This window comes from Saccopteryx bilineata, chromosome X (assembly GCF_036850765.1).
Source record: "Saccopteryx bilineata isolate mSacBil1 chromosome X, mSacBil1_pri_phased_curated, whole genome shotgun sequence".
NCBI classification, from domain to species: domain Eukaryota; kingdom Metazoa; phylum Chordata; class Mammalia; order Chiroptera; family Emballonuridae; genus Saccopteryx; species Saccopteryx bilineata.
This window is the reverse complement of record NC_089502.1, coordinates 23,104,841-23,125,441: the sequence shown is the minus strand read 5'-3', so window position 1 is coordinate 23,125,441 and position 20,601 is coordinate 23,104,841. Positions and strand designations below refer to the sequence as shown.

The 20,601-nt window shown below is 34.9% G+C and overlaps 1 protein-coding gene across 2 annotated transcripts in view; it reads right to left on the bottom strand.

The window, feature by feature from the left end:
- TENM1 (teneurin transmembrane protein 1) overlaps nucleotides 1-20,601 on the bottom strand; it is a 1,131,584-nt gene that overhangs the window by 465,460 nt on the left and 645,523 nt on the right. For both annotated transcript variants that reach the window (XM_066248720.1, XM_066248721.1), the window contains one exon: nucleotides 10,837-11,075. In XM_066248720.1, coding sequence (XP_066104817.1) covers nucleotides 10,837-11,075 — 239 coding nt within the window. The remainder of the gene's footprint in view (nucleotides 1-10,836; nucleotides 11,076-20,601) is intronic.

Here is a 20,601-nt window from a genome sequence, read left to right as displayed (position 1 = left end):
GGCTTTCAAATATTTCCACAGTCTTCTATGTTGGTAAATCTTAACTAGTGCCAACTCTTCAAGATCTTATATGATAATTCTTGAGCATTTGCTATGATATTCAGGTGTAGGACTGAGCATGTGCAGAGTTTTTTCAGGTTTTCCCACTGGTATAAAATTTTTCACCCCGCCCCCCCCCCAAAGCCTAATAGTTTAACTGGATTCAAAAATGATCTGACTCTGCAATTACTTATGGACTAGTGAAGCTACTTTTACCACCAAGGTCAAAAGTATTACACTTCTTGGCTCTCTGCTGGGTGGTAGGAAAACTACCAAAGTATTTGATAGCTTCAGCAGTTTTGGATTCATCAAGATTCTATGTGAAGGTAGCACACATCTTTAACAAAAGTAGTCCATTTAAAAAATATTTACTTTCTTTTATAGCACAATATAATTGTTCTTAACTTCTTGAAATCTCTCTCTCTCTCTCTCTCTCTCTCTCTCTCTCTCTCATGCATTGTGCAACTATTATTAGCTTGGCTGCTTGCTATGAGTAAAGTCAAAATCTTATATCTACTATATGCAATTTTATTTTCATTTAACTGCACAATTTTATTAGTTTATTCTCCAAAATAGTTGGAGATATCGCATACTCAAAATACACTGTGTAGCATTTTCCATATTTAATATTTATACGTAATCAAAAATAAAGTTTAAGATCAAAGAGAACTTAGGTTCTTCCTTCAGTGAACAAAAGTCAAAGTTGAATTAAGAACCTTGTCTATAACATAAGCAACTGGGCTAGATGATTTGGTGAAACTGTGAATATAAGAATGCAAAACTTGCCTCTTTTGTACCAGGTGGTAGAATAGCACAGATTGTCTGCAGTCAAAATCACATTTGTATTCATCCTTTGGCCACAGTCATGACTAGTTTACCTGAGAGCTCCACAGCCTCCTATGATGTTTTATGTACATGTGCTAGCCTTCAGTTTGCTGATCATGACACAAAGATTATTTAATATAAAAGAAATAAAATGGAATCAAGAGTTCTTTGTCAAGCATCAGATATCTTTTCTGCTTGTTAAAGATTTCCTGTTGTACATTCAACCTGTCAGTCAGAAATTTGGGACTCTCGTGGTTAGCAATTATTCTATAAGTTAACTCTACAATGTTTTTTAAAGTCAACATTAAGTAGATTGGCAATACTCTAATAAAGTTTTGATCCACAGAAAATTTTAGTGGGTCATTTTGGATCCTCTTAATTGGTCATTATTAGTCCATAGAGATCAATAGGAGCCCCAAGGAAGGAGCTCTTGAAAAACCCTACTTTGAACTGAAATTTCACATGGGTCTTTCACATATTGGAGGATCTAATGTAATGTAGTGCTTTCATTGAAACACTACTCATGAAAATGTATTTTGGTGGGCTTGTGAATTGAGGCAGGGATGAGCACCTCGGGGGGATTATACCTGGCCAAGAATCTAGCCTTTCCTGAATAAATGATTTATCTGTAAATAACTCCTCTTCTATGTTCTGTAACTAGGTCTAAAATATGTAGGGGAATCACATTTTTGTGTTCTAAAGTAAATCTAAAATTCTGATATATTCTGACCATCTCATCCTAGCCATTCAGTTCACTTACAGACATAAATACCATACAATATCATCCAGATGTCCAGACACTTGGACCCATCTCTTGTATCCCATGCCTTTAGCTTGCTTCCTCCTCCTGTTTTCTTTCCCTACTAAGTTCAATTCTATGGCTTATCACTTCAGAAATTTTATCATCAGCAACTATAATTTCCTTATGCTTTCTGTATTCATGCTGTACTTGTCTCACGAGCCCCCACCTTGGTGCAAACAAAAAATTGTCCTTATTTCACTTAATTCCTCTTCATGAAATACTCTATGTGTTTGGTCTCCTCAACTGAGCCCTTTGCAAATATTTTAGTCTCGGGGCCTCTTTATGCTCTAAAAAATTACTGAGAATGGCAAAGACATTTTGTTGATGTTGGTTATATCTATCCATATTTACTGTATTAGAAATTAATATAACTTTTACAATTATTTATTTATTAACTTATTGACTAAGAAGTATAAACCATTACATTTTAACACAAATAACATATTTTATGATGATAACTCTAGTTTACAGAGCCAAAAAAATTAGAAAAAAAGAGCTGTATTTTTGTATGTCTTCAAACATCTTTTTAAATGTTTGTTTGGATTAATAAAAGGCAGCTGGATGTCAGATCTGCTTTTGCATGCAATCTTTTGTAATATTACATATCATATAAGCTCTGAAAAACACCATGGTACACTAATGAAAGAATTACAGTGAAAAAGATAAATGATGTCTTTGTGGTATTATGAAAATAGTTTACTTTGTGGACCCTGCAACAGGTCTTGGGGTCCCTAGTGGGAACCCCACTGTTCTATTACCACCATCTAATGGTTTTTTTCCAGCCTCTTTAGTTTCTTCTTCTTAGTCTTATCAGATTTTCAGTCCTCAATATCTTTAAATGTTAGTATTCCCAGAGTTCCAGCCTTCACACTCTTTTCTTTGTTCTACTCAGATTGTGGTGTTCTCAAAAGTAGATGCCTCTAAAGTTTCAGTACCAGACATTTAATAAGGAACTAAATATCCTGACCTGTTTGTATATCTTCACTTGTAAATCTCTTCCTTCCATATTTTATCTTGTCTAACAACATCACCATATACTCAGTTCCTGAACCAGAAAACTGTTCTCTCACTTGCCATATCTAATTAATGACTAAGTCAAGTGTGTTTTATCTTCTAAATCCTTCTTTGCTTTCCCAATAATATACTACTTAATTAATGTATTTTAAAAATTTAAATTATAGTTTGCATTCAATATTATTTTATATTAGTTTCAGGTGTACAGCAGAATGGTAAGGCAACTATATAATTTACAAAATGATTTCCTCTGATAATACAAGTTCCCACCTGGCACCATACATAGCTATTACAATATTATTGTTTATATTCCCTATGCTTATTTTACATCCCATTACGATTTTTGTAACTTATTACTCCTTTTACCCTTTTCACTCAGTCCCCCAATCCCCCTCCATTCCATTTTCTCTTCCAATCCCGGAAGTTTAGGCTCTCTTTATCACTCATCTGGATTACTAGGATAGTCCCTTAATTTGTCTTTATGACTTTGATTTTCCACCCCCATCACCCTACCTGCCAATTTCAACTTCCATACAGCCATTAAGGTGATTCTTCTAAATATAAATCTGAGGAAATAATTTTCTTGCCCTAATGAAAAACCATTTAAAACTCACCATTTGCTCTTAGAATGAATTATAAGGTCCTTACCATAGCTGAAAAGCCTTTCATGACCTGCTCCTGCTTACTGTCTTCATTTCCTGCCATCCTCTCATATACTCCATTTTTGCTTTCTGATGTTTTCCAATATATTTATTTTAAACAAAACATATGCCTTTTCACCCCTCTGTAACAGGTATATTGCTAAGCCCCAAATGAATGTGTCTCCACTTTGTAAAATGTCACCTCTTAGTTTGATCATGATGAATCAGATCGTCTGTTGGTGATATTGGCACTTCCCACTCTGGCTGTTCTATATGAAATTCAGTTACGTTTCTGTAGTTCAGAATGGGTTACTTGGCATCTGTTTCAAAGCCATTGCTCTAATTTAGTTTATTCATGTTCACTTCAGAGAAAGTATAATTTAAAGGCTTATGTAATGTGGATCTAAAATATTTATATAACATACATATACAACACACACATGCATAAAATTCTAATTTGGAGAAACTAAGTTAAGGGCAGTTCCATTTCTAATATTTTGAGGAATCTCCATACTGTTTTCCACAGTGGCTGCACCAGTCTGCATTCCCACCAGCAGTGCAGGAGGGTTCCCCTTTCTCCACATCCTCGCCAGCACCTATCATGTGTTGTTTTGTCAATGAGCGCCATTCTGACTGGTGTGAGGTGGTATCTCATTGTGGTTTTAATTTGCATTTCTCTAATGATTAGTGATGTTGAACATTTTTTCATTTGTCTATTGGCCATCTGTATGTCCTCTTTGCAGAAGTGTCTTTGACCCAGCCATCCCACTTATAGGAATATATCCCAAGGACACCATATTACCGACTGAAAAAAAGAAATGCACCCTCATGTTTATGGCTTCATTGTTCACAATAGCAAAGATCTGGAAACAGCCCAAGTGTCTGTCAGTGGTTGTGTGGATTAAAAAGCTGTGGTACATATATACAATGGAATACTATGGGGCTATGAAAAAGAAGGAAATATTACCTTTTGCCACAATATGGAGGGACCTGGAAATTATTATGTTGAGTAAAATAAGCCAGGCAGAGAAAGAAAAATATATGACCCCACTCATTTGAGGAATCCAAGGAATAATGAGAACTGAGGAATGGAATTGAGACAGAGGAGAGATCAAAGGGACCAGAGGAAAGGGGACAGAGGGAAAAGGGGATGATAGGATGGGATAAACCTGAAGGGAAGGGGGGAGGGCACTATAAGGAGGGGGGCAAGGGAGAGGTTGAGGGAATAGGGGGGAGGGGGCGGCATTTGGCGTGACCCTAGAATCCCTAGAATCTATGTAAACACAATTAATTAAATTGAAAAAATGTTAAAAAAAGAAACTAAGTTAAACAGGAGCAAAATTTCCTTTATGCACTAGAATTCAAATTACTTAGTAAATTTGAAAGCAGAGATTTCTCAAGAGTTTTTGTCCCCCTAAATTTGCAACATTGATTCTTGTTCTAAATTTCTTCAGTATGTAAACTTCTCAAATTGCTCACATGCTGTCCAGTCCCTTTACTGTGCCTTGCAGCTGACCTTTATTTCACAAAAGCCTCATTTCATCTTCCCTGCTAAAAAAAGTGTTAAATGGGACGTACTTAGTAGGGTAACTGCCTCTTCTTGAGAAAACAAACTAATTTCTTGGTGCTTAGTATCCATTACTCATTCACAGAAGAAATTCTCTCTCTTATTCTATGTCTTAAATTCACATAAATGCTAGCATTCCAAGGAAAAATAAGTACAGTATTTGCCTTTCATTAAAATGAGTTCACTTCTACCAATAGGTGCTAATTATGGTTCTGGAAATTAGTTGCATGTGACACAGGTTCTTTCAGTGATTTTAGTATGCTTAATTTGGATTGAATTTATGCTTTTATTTATGACAGGTAAAAGTGTCACTTAACATAGTGGGGATAAAACTTATGGAACACATCACACCAAAAGGTAATGTCAGATGAAAATATAAATCTATTTTAAAGAAGAGTTCTGATAAAGGCGTGGATGGCAGATTTATCATTAGACTGAAATTATACCACCATTTTCAAGATCTCTGCTTAGAGAGATAGCTAGAAAGTTGGTAGATTCATGGGTAGGAGGCAAAGTCAATGCTAATGCAGAAACTACCATCATTATCATGAATGGGTCCATAAGAGCAAACTGGAAGTAGTAATAAGTATTAAACATGACACCAAAAGGATTTATAATGGTCTATAGGATAAAGTAAAATGCTTTTTAGCATTTTATGCTGAGTCATTTCTTCAATGTTATAAGCTATAATGCATTTTAATGAAAATGTATTTCAACCTTGATAAAGCCTCCAGATTGAAATACAAAACCACATGCAGGGTCAAAACACCAAGGAAAAAGAAAATTAGTCAAAGACCAAGTTACAGGTATTTTAGACTAGCAGAAGGAAACAACAGACCCATTAGAGGATTCTTGTGAAACAGACATTCCAGCTCTGGAAAAACTGTCTTAGATGACTTTGAAAATAAGGGAAACAAAAATAGTGCATGTTATGATTTACTATATGCTCATCATACTTGTCTCAAACTAATAATCCTAATAAAAATCTTGTTTCACTAACAATAATCATTAATCTTTATTTACATTGTTAAGCAATGTCCTGGATGTTTTATCTGCTTCATTTCACTTAATTAAAAAGAAAAGCCATGAAAAAGGAATCATTAGTATTCCTGTTTCACAGATGAGGAAACTGAGGCACAGAGGCATTAATTAAGTTGCTAGTAAGTGAATGAAAATTTTGGTATTATTTATCTACATTTAGTCAACTTTTTTTGACAGGGAGTTGTTTTATATTCGATTGGGAAAGCTCTATTTCCATTCTGTCTTTTGAAAAAAATCTAAATTCTTGGATTTTTTAAAATCAAAATTTGACACATTCTATTTTATTTCTTCCTTGCATTGAGAGGTATTTGCACTCTATTTGTGAGGTAGGCAATATGGACACACTCTACTCCTCTCTTTCTATTCCTATAATTTTCAGTACTTTCTTACTCCACCATAATAATAGCCACAGAAAGTAGGACAATTTGGACTAGCAGAAAGGAGGCAGAAGAAAGCACTAAAATCAAATTTGGTATAGAGAGCAAGGTGAACTAGTCCCTTGGTCCACTTAATCAATTTCATCCCTAAACTTTTGATCAGAGAATTGGGCTCAATATTCTCTTTCTCTCCAAATTCTGTATTAATATCCATTCTGGTCAACTTTCTACATGTGGGATATTTAGTATGTTATGGCAAAGACATTTATGGACTTAAATTATTTTAGTAGTAGAATTTGGACACTTCTTTTATCCACTGAAGGTAGTATGAATCGATACTACTTTCATGGCAAAAGAAAAGGAACAGTGATGTGATTAACTGATGATACTGGGTGTTGAGAGTCAGAACTCTCTACTCCTCAACTCATTCAATGTAACAGTGCACTTGACCTCATGCACAGTGTATTCCTGTGAGTTTCTCTTGCCTTTTATACAAACTGCTGACTGTAGAGACTCTTGATCAAAACATCAAAGATTACCAGAGGAGCCGTGTCTGTGCTCTTCACAACCATTGATGAAGTACCTTAACCTCGCCTTCTCTTGACACCTGGCATATGGTCATCTGTCTTCCTGACTACTACCTCATATGGCTTATTTGTAAATTCAAGCAAGTGTGCTTCCAATTGGCACTGATACATCACTGATGCCAAAATCAGAGAGGATGAAGCATAAGGACATATTTTTTTTATTCAGATGGAAAACATTACAGATTTATGGGGAAGTGATGGCAATAGCCATTCTGTGATATCTTCATATAATCAGTATCCTTCCATGCCTCCCTTCACCAAATTTTATGACCTCAAAACTTATTCAAAAGAATTATTCTCTTGCTGACCCAAATGGTATAGAGGGGTATATGTGGGCATGGGGTTGGTTGCCTGAACAACTCAGCTCTGACTTTGCACATGCTGGATTTCTACTGTTTTCCAATGAACACTTACAGAGCCATAATGTATAGTGTAACTATTGATGCCCCATTGATATCGATGTGATTTTCCCTAGTGGATTGAGGGCAGCACAGCATACAGCCATTAGTATCTAAAGGTTATGTATAATGGATAATAGAGGAAAATGAAATAGCAAAAAGGAATCTGCACAGGAAACAGAAGCAGTAAAAAGTTTCAGGGAAAGGTTTTACTTGGGTTATACAGCAACTGTGAAGGAGGACTGAAAACAATGACTCTTACAGATTCAGCAAGAGTTGAGAATTAAATGGCTTCATATTTTGAAATGTAGTACTTTTCAAAATTTCAAACACAGAGAGCCATTTAAAAATTATCTTGTATGTTGCAATTCTTATGTGACATCTTTCACCCAAATGACTATTTATAAATTCTTACTTTACTCATTTGAGGTGGTCAGCAATATGGCACAGATGGGGTAAATTAAGGAAGAGATTTGAACTGATTTATCCAAAGTCACAGATTGTCCAGTTCATGACAGAATTCACAACAAAGTTACACTGTTTGCCATTCACATCTCCTCAGGCTGAGCCCATTTGATCTACTGTGCTGGCCATTAGCCTGATCCTTCTGTGTCTAAAATATTTCACAGTAAATGATTTTAACAGCTCTCTCTTACCAATCAACAAATCTTAGTTGCATTCACTATTGCAATGGACAGCCTGGGAAATCTTACATCATTTGTAATTTAATAAGAAAAAAATTTGTCTGGTGAATTTATTTAGTAAACTGAGAGTAGAATGAGCTGCAGAGTCTGCTGCAGTGCTAGAGGGTCCACAAGGCTTAGCGCTCAAGAGCATGTGACTACAGTTAGTTGGCTCTGGCTTCAAGCTTGGGATCCTCACTTCTTAGTGATGTGATGTCTGAATGTCAATGTGACATCTACATGATCTCTTACCTTGACAGTGTCTCAGTTTCCTCACTTATAAAATATATTTAATACTAATACCTACCTTTAAGGATTGTTGTGAGAATTAAATGAGCTAATGAAAGTAAAGTGCTTAGCAAAATTCAATTTCCTCAACAAATATTTATTGACAGGGCTGTTATGTACCAGACACTGTTCTTAGTGCTGGGAGAGAAACATGACCAAAAGTGTTAATTCTGAGAATCAGTGACTTTTAGTAGTGAATACTGATTATAAGGATGATAACAGTAAAAATAATAATGATATTTAACATTAATAATATAAATATTAAGTTTTGTGCACTATGACAAGGGCTTTAATTTTAGTAATTTGTTAATTCCTATAAAAACCCTATATTATGGGCATTGTTGTAAGTTCATTTTACAGTTATGGAAATTGAGGTCTTAAAAATTTAAATAACTTGCTCAAGGTAAGCATGCCTAATAAGTGGCAGAGGTCTGAAAAATTGACATCATAACTATTGCACTATATTGCTTTACTGTCATGATAAATTTATATGCCATTGTTTACTTTATAAAAAAGGCAAGGTAATAAAATGAATAAATATATAATCTACTTAATCAAGTTTCACAGTATATAATATAATTTTTTTTTGTGTGTGACAGAGACAGAGAGAGAGAGACAGAGAGAGGGACAGATAGGGACAAACAGACAGGAAGGGAGAGAGATGAGAAACATCAGTTTTTCATTGTGGCATCTTAGTTGTTCATTGACTGCTTTCTCATATGTGCCTTGACCCAAGGGCTCCAGCAGAGTGAGTGGTGACACCTTGCTCAAGCCAGCCAGTGACCTTGGGCTTCAAGTCAGCAACCTTTGGGCTCAAGCCAGCAACCCTGCACTAAGGCTGGTGAGCTCGCGATCCAGCTAAATGAGCTCACACTCAAGCTGGTGACCTTAGGGTTGGAATGTGGGTCCTCTGCATCCCAGTCTGATGTTTTATCCACTGTGCTACTGCCTGGTCAGGCTGTAATATAATTTTTGATCCAAGAGTGGCCATTATAATAAATGATGTAGAAACATAAGTTTGAATTCAGTATAAAGCTATTAATAAAGAGCTTAATATTTGTTTATACTTGGGGTTAAGTCTTAGGTCTCAAACATTATCTCTCTATATACAGTAAAAGTTAATAAAAGATAACCCATAAGATAAGATTTTGTCTCATAATTAAATGAGAACATTTAAAAAGGCTTTTAATGTATTTGAACTTTTCAAATTACTCCTTGTATTGAATAATTCCATATTAAAATCATGTTGGTATTACAGCACTTTCTCATTCCCCACCTCCATTCTCTTAGCATTATTTGTCATTACAGGTTATTACAAACTAAATAAAAACACATGTTGAGTTATTCTAAAATGTTTGAGATAAAAGACACATTTTTATATGATAGGGTAATATTATCCACATTTAATTGAAGCATTGTTCAAATTAATTCAGATGGCATGATAAAAACATAAAAGACCTACTTGTGAACATCAATATAAGCTATGATCCTCTATTGTTGACATTATCAGTGCCTTTCCAACAAAATATATCTGTTTGTTTACTTAACATTCCCTGTTCTGTGACTCTTTTAAAAAGTGATTATGAACTATTTTGTTGCCCACATTTTGAATAAATCAGAATCAGTAAAACTTAGTTTAATATTTATAATTATAAGAAAATCTAAATCCCTTTTATTATACCTCTCAGAATGATATTCATTGTATCTTTGAGGGTAATTCTGCTTTAATTAGAAAATTCGGTTAAACTTGAAAATAATTTATTAGTGACATATCTGGATAGAATTTTTTTTCTAACCATAATATTCTATCCATTCTAGCAATAGTTCTTCCACAAAATATATGTTTCTTAAGTTAATTTACATTTTAGACTGCATAACTACTGGAGCAAATAAATTAATGTTCAGTCAAAATAAAATGCCATCAAGAAAAATCAATACTATTTGCTATCAAGTGAGGGTGATTTTAATCAGGGTGACTGAAGAACAACAATATTTTTCTTAAAAGTAAAAAGAGTACATCACGACTGTTTTCTTCTTTACTTTCCGTAATACAGTAACCACAGTTTTGCAGCCATTTACCTTGTAGAAATAAGAATACATTTTTAAAGTCTCGGTGTAAAACTCTGAATTCTTGGAAAGAAATTATGTACTGGATTTTCTGATAGCTTCAAAATAACTACTACTTTAATGAAATTGCTAACTAAAAATTCATCAGCACTATTATTATTTAATTATAATTTAAGAAGCTATTGTAGATTGTTACTTATGAATTCTAATGAGAAAACCATAACAACCTTTTATTTGAAGGGAAAATGGTTAACTACAGTAATTACAATCAATAAGATTGTGTTAGTAGTATAAATATTTCTTCTCACAGAGCATTCCACACTCTCCTTAGCAGTATTTAAGGTCTGAAAGTTCAAAAAAAATAATAATTAGAAATCTATTTATTATTTATAATACTAAACTTTGGTTCAATTTGTAGGAATCAGAGTTGAGAGGAAACCCCATCCCTTACCACCAAGCAAAACAAGACTTTAAGAAGAAAAGTGAGGCATGAAGAAAAGGGCTTACCGATCACATAGGCTAGCAACAAGGCCAAAGTCACAGTGATTGCAGTGGCACTCAAGGCCGTGCACTTCCAATTGCAGCACCTGTAAGGTTTGTTAAAGGTAAAGGCAGGTCTGGAGAAGGTGCTTCGAGGAAGCGGCCTGGGAGGAGGCGAGTACACGGTATTGGACGTCAGAGGGTAGTTTTGACTGGCTGCACTGAAGATAGCGGAGGAACCAGATCCATGCTTGAACAGGAAATGTCTGCGAAAAGAAAACACACATTTGGGTTTTTACCAATGTAGTTGCTACACAAAAACATCTCCACCAATTTCAAACAATCAGGTTTTAACAAAGTTGAGGGGAACTGGGAAGGGCTCAACAAAATTTTCATATAACGAAGATTTAACTCCAAATTGCCCTTGGTTTCTCTCTCTAGTTTTATCATTTAGACTTTTAAGAGGAAGAAACAGGTTCTCTGTTTCCTGCCTTTCTGGCTAGTGAATTTCTCATACTCTGAGTGTTAACTTAAGATGCTCTTCTCTTTTTTCTACTTATTTTTTTAATTTATTGATTTTAAAGGGAGAGAGGAAGAAACAGAGGGGGAAAACTCATCAACTTGTTTCACTTATTATGCACTTATTGGTTGATTCTTGCATGTGCCTTAGCCAGGAATCGAATCTGCAACTTTGGCTTATCAAATGATGCTCTAACAAACTGAGCAACCCAGCCAGGGTGATGTTATTTTCTATACTGCTCCCTTTCATTAACTATGGTACTTGAAAATTGGTCCAAAAAGAGAAGAAACATTATTAGGCGTTTGGTAATTTGAATGGCCTAGAAATGAATATTTTATTTAGAGACTAGCTTTCACAGATATATTTCATCCAATATTTTATTATGAAAATTGTCAAGCATACAGACAAATAGAAAATATTTTATAATAAACAAACATGCACTCACAAACTAGATTCTAAATTTAACATTTGACTATACTCATTTTATCACATATATATTCATGTCTCTATTCTTGTCTTCATTCATCAGTCCATCTTGGGTTCTAAGCATTTCAAAGTAAGTTGCATACATAAGTACACTTCCTTTCACATAGTGGAACTTGCATATTATTATCTAGAGTTTAATATTTTTAATGTAGAATTTATAGATATGAGTTTGGCTTTTTTAGATTCCACATATAAGTGATATATCATCAGTATTTGTCTTTCTAACTTATATCACATAGCATAATATCCTTAAGGTCCAACCACGAACTTGTAAAAACAGGCCCAACTATGAACTTATAAAAACTTGGTTACTGGGGCTGAAGGGTCAGTGAATAAGAGAGACATTTAAGGATACAAACTTGCAGCCAGTAGATGAGTAAGTCCTGGAGATCTAATGTACATTTTAGTGATTATAGACAATGGCACTATGTAATAAACATCAAAATTGTTAAGAGACTAGATCTTACCTATTCTCATCACAAAAAAAAGAAATGATAATTATGTGAAATAACAGAGGTACTGCTTATCACTACAATGGAAATCACATTGCAATATATAAATGTATCAAATCAGTGTGTTGTACATCTTAAACTCACACAATGTTATATGTAATTATATTTCAATTAAAATTATAAACAATAAAATGCATACATTTTCAATGTATATTTGCTGAGATTTGACAAATACAATAACCTGTGCAACCCAAACCCATATCAATTTAGAGAACAAATATCCTCATTAACCAGGACATTTCCCCCTGCCTTTCTAAGTAAGTCCCTAGTCTCACTCCCAGAGGTAACCGCTATTTTGCTCTTTTTTCTACCATGCACTAGTTTTGCCTCTGCTATAAATTCATGGCACTGTCATGTCTGAGTTACTACATGATAAAATATTGACTGTTCATGCCTATTCTAACATGGATATTTCATAAATAGTGGTGATTTATTTACATGGAAACATTTGTCAAAAACAAATAAGAGAAAGCATGTTTTGGGGGGACATATACTTTACACTTTTTAAGTGCTAAGTGTCATAAACTGTGCTAAAGACTCATTAGCTCAGTCTTCATCCATTTGAAACAGGCTGCATTATCCTAATTGTACATTTAAGGAAATGAAGGACAAAGAGATTAAATAACTCCCCTAAACAAGTGAATGGCATAGTCAGAATACGAACCTAGCTCATTCTGATTTCAAAGTCCTTAATCTTTTTATGTATTTTTTATTTATTGATTTGAGAGAGAGACATCAACCTACTGTTTCACCTATCCATACATTTATTGGTCAATTCTTGCATGTGCTCTGACCAGGATCAAACCAGCAACATTGGTGCATCGAGATGATGCTCTAACCAACTGAGCTACCTGGCCAGGACCAAAGTCCTTAATCTTAATCACTCTACTGTATGGCTTGGGGCAGTAAAATGCACTGCTAAACAAAGCCCACTCCAGTGCTGCATTTTGAAGCACTACAACATAAAATTCCCCCACTAAACAAAGGGCCAACGTCACCTTGTACATGTGATACATGCCCCAAAGCAAAACTCACCAAGATTGTTTAAAGACACTCTTAGCTTCCACATTTAAAGAATAAAAGCATATGTATTTAAAGGAAAAAGGAACTCTCTACATACCAGTTAATGAAAAAATATCCACATTAGAGAATTTTGCTTTAGTATCATGAGGGTAAATGTTATTTAAAGAGTTGGGTTGCCAAGGGAAGTGCAGAGTCACAAGCCTTTCTGAGAGTAATTTAGCATTATGTATCAAAAGACTCTAAGTACTCATGTTCTTTGGCCCAATAATTATGTCTATATGAATTTACACTTAGGAAATGATGTGTATGACAAGGTCCATAAGAAGTCATTCATTGGAATGATATTTATAATAGAAAAAATAAACATCCAAATGCTCAATAATAGTTATGCAGTTAGGTAAATTATTTTATAAATACATAGTAGAATGCTATATAACCAATACAAATTGTGTTGTAAAAGAATATTCTCAAGAAAAAAATCTTAATAATAAATAATAGTTTGTGTTACCTTTGGTAATAAGAGGTGGGATATGTGAAAAAATTGCACTAGCTAACACCAACCACACACAAACTTGGTTCTATTTATGTGAACATGATTTATCGAGCATCTACAAAGTGCAGGCACCAAAGTAAGTACTTCATATGCATTACTTTGATCCTCATGTATCTGTGAGGTTGATACTATTATTCTCATCTTAGAGATGATGAAACAGAGACCAAAAGAGGTTTAGTAGTAGAGTTGATTATAATTATCATAATAATGATAATAAGAGGTAACATTTATTAAATGCTTATTTGTGCCAGGCATTGTTTTAATTACTTCACAAGGTATTATGTCATGTAATCTTCACAACAATCTTAGTAGAGTAAATCCCCAAGTTACTAATATCTGACTTATGTTCAACTCATACTTACGAAGGGAGCACCATAAAGGCTATTGATAATCAACTGCAGATGGATTATCAGTGAAAATAATATTATACAGTTACTCAACTCCCATGGCAAAGACTTAACCAATGAAGACCTTATAGAACTAGAACAGCAGACAATAGCATTTAGGAGAGAAAAAGGGACCTAGAAACTCCAGAACCAAAAACATTTTCTATAAAAGAGTTAGTGGATGCTTTTTATCTCATTAAAGAAGGAATGGCAAAGTTAGAGAAAACAAGATGTTGATTAGAGAGTTTCACCAAAGTTTCCTGTACAGTTATTGAAGACCTGAGATGCTACCATACCATTTGCGATAGTAAAAGAAGAGCTCTACAAACCTCCCTTGATGCCTACTTCAAGAAACTGACTCTAGCAGCAGAATCAAACTCTTATTCTCTATCACCAGTCCCAGCTTCTCCAGAAAGTCCATCATCTTCTGCATCATCCAAGATGGTATTAGGGTATATTTGAAAATGTTTAAGTATTCATATGAAGGAAAGGTGAAAATAAATACTAAGTTAAGACAAATATCTACATTGCATTTAATAGGTAAATAAACCTGTTCCAACTTACCTACAAATTCAACTTAAGAACAAACCTACAGAACTTATCTCACTCGTGACCCGAGGACTGCCTATACCTAAATACTGTCAGACAGATGAGAAAACTGATGCACTAAGACGTTAATTAACTTGTTAGTAAATGGTTAAGTAAATGGTTAAGCTGAGTTTCAAACCCAGTTTGCCTACAGAGCCATGTTCTTACCCACTGCACTACAGTAGCTTATATTAGGGTTATGTAATTAGTGAACACTAAGATATGAATCCAGGCTTGTTAAGGCACAGAAGAAGCATGTTTGGTACTGATTTTGGTGTGTGGGTGATACTGGATTGAGTCATGTTTTTACCTTGTCCTTTGGGATCAATGATGAAATTGTGAGAATTATGGTTATAAAATTAGAATTGGAAAAGATCTCAGAAATCACCTAGTAGCCAAACACATAATTTTTCAGTTAAGGAAACTGAGGACCAGAGCATAAAAGTAGATTACCTAAAAGTAACATAGGTAGTTTAAAGAATTGAATAAATTTAGGATTAAGAGCTTCCAAATTAGTGTTTCCATTGTCCCCTGCTACTTGCCAATCACAGTCTTCACTTCATTAACACTGGGCTCTAATCTCCTGGGTTAATTGAACCAGGCTAAATAGATACAATTGATTCCAGCAGTACTACAGGATACACATCTGTTCTTTTCCATTACATGTTCTTATAGTAACTTTTAGAGACCATCTTTACTATGTTGGATGCACGGGGAAGCATTACAAAGACACCACCTCTTAATTATTAAGAACCTAAAGGGTCATTGTTGCTTCTAAAGGCACCCAGATTTGTCCCCAGAATGGACAAACATAAAATAGTAGATATAAGAATACATATATTTTATTGAAAAAGGGCATAGCATTATGCTCCTCCCATTTCAATGCACTTCCTTTATAAACTCTGAAATGCCATAATCTCCTCCATGTCATAAGGAAGTGGATTTCTTCTTTAATGTCTGCTTAGCTCTCCCAGTCTATGTTTTCTCCTTTGGCCATCTAATTGACTAGTGTGCAAAAAGTGTAGCACTTTATAGCAGCATAGTGGAGTAGCTTCCCTATCTCCCCACCCCTGCCCTGTAGTTACGATGGAGGTGACAAATGTCACGTATAAAAGATCTTATACAGCAACACTCTGATATGTTCCTACAGGATAAAAGAGAAACTCAGCAGTATGAAGCTCTTTTATTCAATGTTTGAAGATAAAATCTTCGATCCTTTGCATATTTATGAAGAAAAAAAATTGGATTTTGAGACATTGTAAGTGGCCCAATATGTTGGATATTGATTTGGATTGGCGTAGCATTGATAGAAGAAAGACAAAGAAAGACCGCATCGTCAGCTATTATGATGGCAATTACAAGCAATAATCAATATCCCCGAGCACTGTAATTTCATCGTGTTATACACCAAAGGATTTCCAAATGCAGTTTCATAAGTAAAATTTTACAGTATAATGAATAAATTCAACAGTTGCAGCAGAGCAACATTTAAACTAATTCCTTTTGGAATGGAATCCAGATCACACTCCTTAGTGAGGGGAGATAATGAAATGAGTTCATATACTAAGATTCCTGTTTTTTTTATGAACAAGCTTACATTAAGATTCTACTCTGAAAGAGATCTCTGCTTTAATATGCATCATGTAAAACAGCAATGTAAATGCTCTGTATTGTCATAGGCTCTGTGGTCCATTGTTGGAAAGTAGAGCTACTGCTTAAATGTGTTTTCCCAGTCCCTGCAAAAAGTAGCCGCATAAAGACAAATGTACAGTGTTAGACTTCAGCTATGTGCTCATAAACTCAGATCATCTGTCTAAGCACATGACTTTTCCCTGGGGACCTGAGGATACACTAAAATGTTGCTATCAATTTCATATGATTGGGTTTTTTCCAGCCGAGCAAATGATAAAAATACAGTTCAAGAGTTTATGTGTAAGTAGTACTCTCCTTTGCATCTGTTTTAATATTCAAGTTCAAATTTAAAAAAGAAAAGCAAGATATGCCAAAGGAAATGGGCATATAAAAAATTTAAAAAAATCTTCAAGACTGATGAGACCCAGTGGTGGTAAATGGGAATATAACAAATGTTCCTGTAAGGATTTTAAAATCATCTATATAAAAGGGAAAATGTACTCACTCTTTTTAAACCCCTCACACTACATAATTCTGAGGTATTTGTTAGCACTAAATAATGTGATATAATGTGGCACTTAAAATTCTATAAGAAACAGAAATCTACAACTTTGGAATAACAGATGCATAAATAACCAATGATTTTTTTCTTTTACATTTTATAAACATACTTATGAGATGAATAGCTAAACCTGTATTCCCTTAGCCATAAGCATCTAATTCATTTTTTTTACCTAGAAGGAATTTAGCTTACTTCCAGTTAAAAGCTGAGGTTGGTTTATTATTATTATTTTTTTATTTTTATTTTTCTGAAGCTGGAAATGGGGAGAGACAGTCAGACAGACCCCCGCATGCACCCGACCGGGATCCACCCGGCACGCCCACCAGGGGCGAGGCTCTGCCCACCAGGGGGCGATGCTCTGCCCCTCCGGGGTGTCACTCTGCCGCGACCAGAGCCACTCTAGCACCTGGGGCAGAGGCCAAGGAGCCATCCCCAGCGCCCAGGCCATCTTTGCTCCAATGGAGCCTTGGCTGCGGGAGGGGAAGAGAGAAACAGAGAGGAAGGAGGGTGGGTGGAGAAGCAAATGGGCGCTTCTCCTATGTGCCCTGGCCAGGAATTGAACCCCGGTCTCCCGCACGCCAGGCCGACGCTCTACCGCTGAGCCAACCGGCCAGGGCCTGAGGTTGGTTTTAAAAAAATAAAAAAGAAAATTGCATCAAAAGGTCTTGAGTCAATTATTAGGACCAAATCACATTCAGACAGGATAGTGAAACCTAGCTATTTAAGTATTCTTTTAAAAAATACATTAAATGCATTTTATTGTGATTAAAAAACCCCACACAAAACATACAATTTACCATTCCAAACATTTTGAAATATACAGTTCAGTAGTGTTAAGTATATTTACACTGTTGTGAAACAGATTTCCAGGAAATTTTCATCTTGCAAATATGAAACTCTACACTCATTAAACAAGAGTTTCTCTGTTTCCCTTTCCCACAGTTCCTGTTAACCACCAATCTCTGTTTCTACAAATTCGACAACTTTAGTTAGATACCTCATGTAAGTGAAATCATATAATATTTGTCTTCCTTTTGTGACTAGTTTTTTTTTCACTTAACACAATGCCCTAGCAGGCGTCCCCAAACTACGGCCTGCGGGCCGCAATTTAGCCCCCTAAGGCCATTTATCCAGCTCCCGCGGCACTTCCAGAAGGGGCAACTCTCTCATTGGTGGTCAGTGAGAGGAGCACTGTATGTGGGAGCCCTCCAATGGTCTGAGGGACAGTGAACTGGCCCCCTGTGTAAAAAAGTTTGGGGACCCCTGCAAAGTTACTCCACATGTAGCATGTGACAGGATTTTATTTCTCTCAGGCTGAATAATATTCCATTTTCTATAGATCACATTTTTGTTTATCCATTCATTTGAAGGGCACTGAGATTGATTCAACTTCTTGGCTATGGTAAATAATGCTGCTGTGAATATGGGTGTGCAAACACCTCTTTGAGATCCTGCTTTAAATTCATATACGTGTGTGTGTGTGTGTGTGTGTGTGTGTGTGTGTGTGTATCCAGAAGTGGGATTGCTGGTTCATACGAATCTCTGTTCTTAATTTTTTTGAGAAAGTTCCCTCCTGTATTCCATATGGTTGTACCATGTTACTATTCCATCAATGGTGCTCAAGGGTTCCAATTTCTCTATATTCTTATTCTTACTTCCTATTTGTGTGATAGCAGCCATCCTAGTGGGTATGAGGGGGCATTTCATTGTGAATTGACTTGCATTTCTCTGGATTGATCATCATTTATTTGAGGGCTGTTTTTCTATCTTCTTTGAAGAAATGTCTATTCAGAGGTATATATTCTTCTGCCTCTAAAAACACAAGAAAATAACAGAATATGCCAAGCTGGGTCAGTGTCATTTTCTTCTATGACAAGAATACCTAGTGTTGGTTTGTGGAAAAGTATGGTGTCTGACAACAATACTAACTTCAACATTTCTCGTCTTCCCTTAATAGCCCATTCTTGATACTCTCATCTTCAATTTAAATGTTATTATCAGCTTAGACAGCCTTCTGGAGTAACAAATTGTATTTCTCTACTAAAAGCTGTACAGTAAAAAAACTGATTTTATTTGTCCCAGAGTTATTTCTTCCAAATTTTAAGCCACCCTAGTCAAACATCTTCTCCAAACCTCACATACTAACTGTTAATGAAGAGTTTATACTTGCTCTACATCATTCATAAATTTTAAGTTTTTTTGGGGGGCAGGTTTATAACTTTTTTATTTAGAAATTAAATTAAGTAGGGTGACATAGATCAATAAGAATACATAAGTTTCAGGTAAACATTTCTATAGCACTTGAAATGTTAATTGTGTCGTGTGCCCATCACCCAAAGTCAAATCATTTTCAATCACCATATATTTGTCTCCCTTTCCTCCCCTCCTCCCATCCCCTTCCCCTGGGAACCACTTCATTTTTATCTATGTCCATGAGTTTTGTTTTTATATTCTACCTGTGTGTGAAATCGTATAGTTTTTATCTTTTTCTAATTTACTTATTTCACTCAGTATAATGTTCTCAAGGTCCATCCATGTTGTTGTAAATGGCAATATGCCATTATTTCTTAAGGCTGACTAGTATTCCATTGTATATATGTACCACATCTTTTTTATCCAATTACCTATAGAGGGACACTGAGTTGTTCCCTTGTCTTAGCTACCATGAATAATGTTGCAATGAACATAGGGGTGTATACATTGGTAGATCCACTATGGATACCAGTATGGAAGTTCCTCAGAAAATTAAAAATAAAGTTATCACATAACCCAGAAACCCCTCTTCTGGGTATCTACCAAGAAAAGAAAACAGCAAAAACTTGAGAACACTTATTTGCAAAGATGTACATACACACCATAGTGTTTTAAATAAAGAAGCTTTATAATGTGTTTTAATACATGGAAGGACAGTTTTCCATTCATTGCTGTTTTCCTTCCTGATATTCATATGTGGTCTAGTCAGTTTTTTGCAATAAAACATTTATAGTAAATTTGTTTAAGGAATAAAATTATGCTATTTGTTTTAGGATTGTGCCAAATTTCTGAGTTAACTTAAGGAGAATTGACACCTATAAATGAAAGTTATCATTCCATTTCTTCATGACTATGTCCAGGTATGTGCAAAAAGTTTGCCTCATATAGTTTTTGTCACATATCTTGTAATATTTACACATAGGAATTGTATCTTATTTGTTGCTATTGTAAATAGGGTTTTCTTTTTCATTATCTTCTAACTGTCTATTATTTGCATAAACACTGATTTTATATATTAATATTTTACTGTCTTTCAAAACTTACTTTATTGTTTAAATTTCCTGGGAATCATCTAATATATCTATTAGGTATATGATTATATCACCTGTCAATAGAAATAGTTCTATACCTTCTTTTCTAATTGTTATGCTACTAATGACTTTTTTTATTTTTATTTTTTATTTATTTTTATTTATTTATACTAATGACTTTTTAAAAAATTGAATTGGCCCATACTTTCAATATACCATATTTCCTCATGTATAAGATGCTATTTT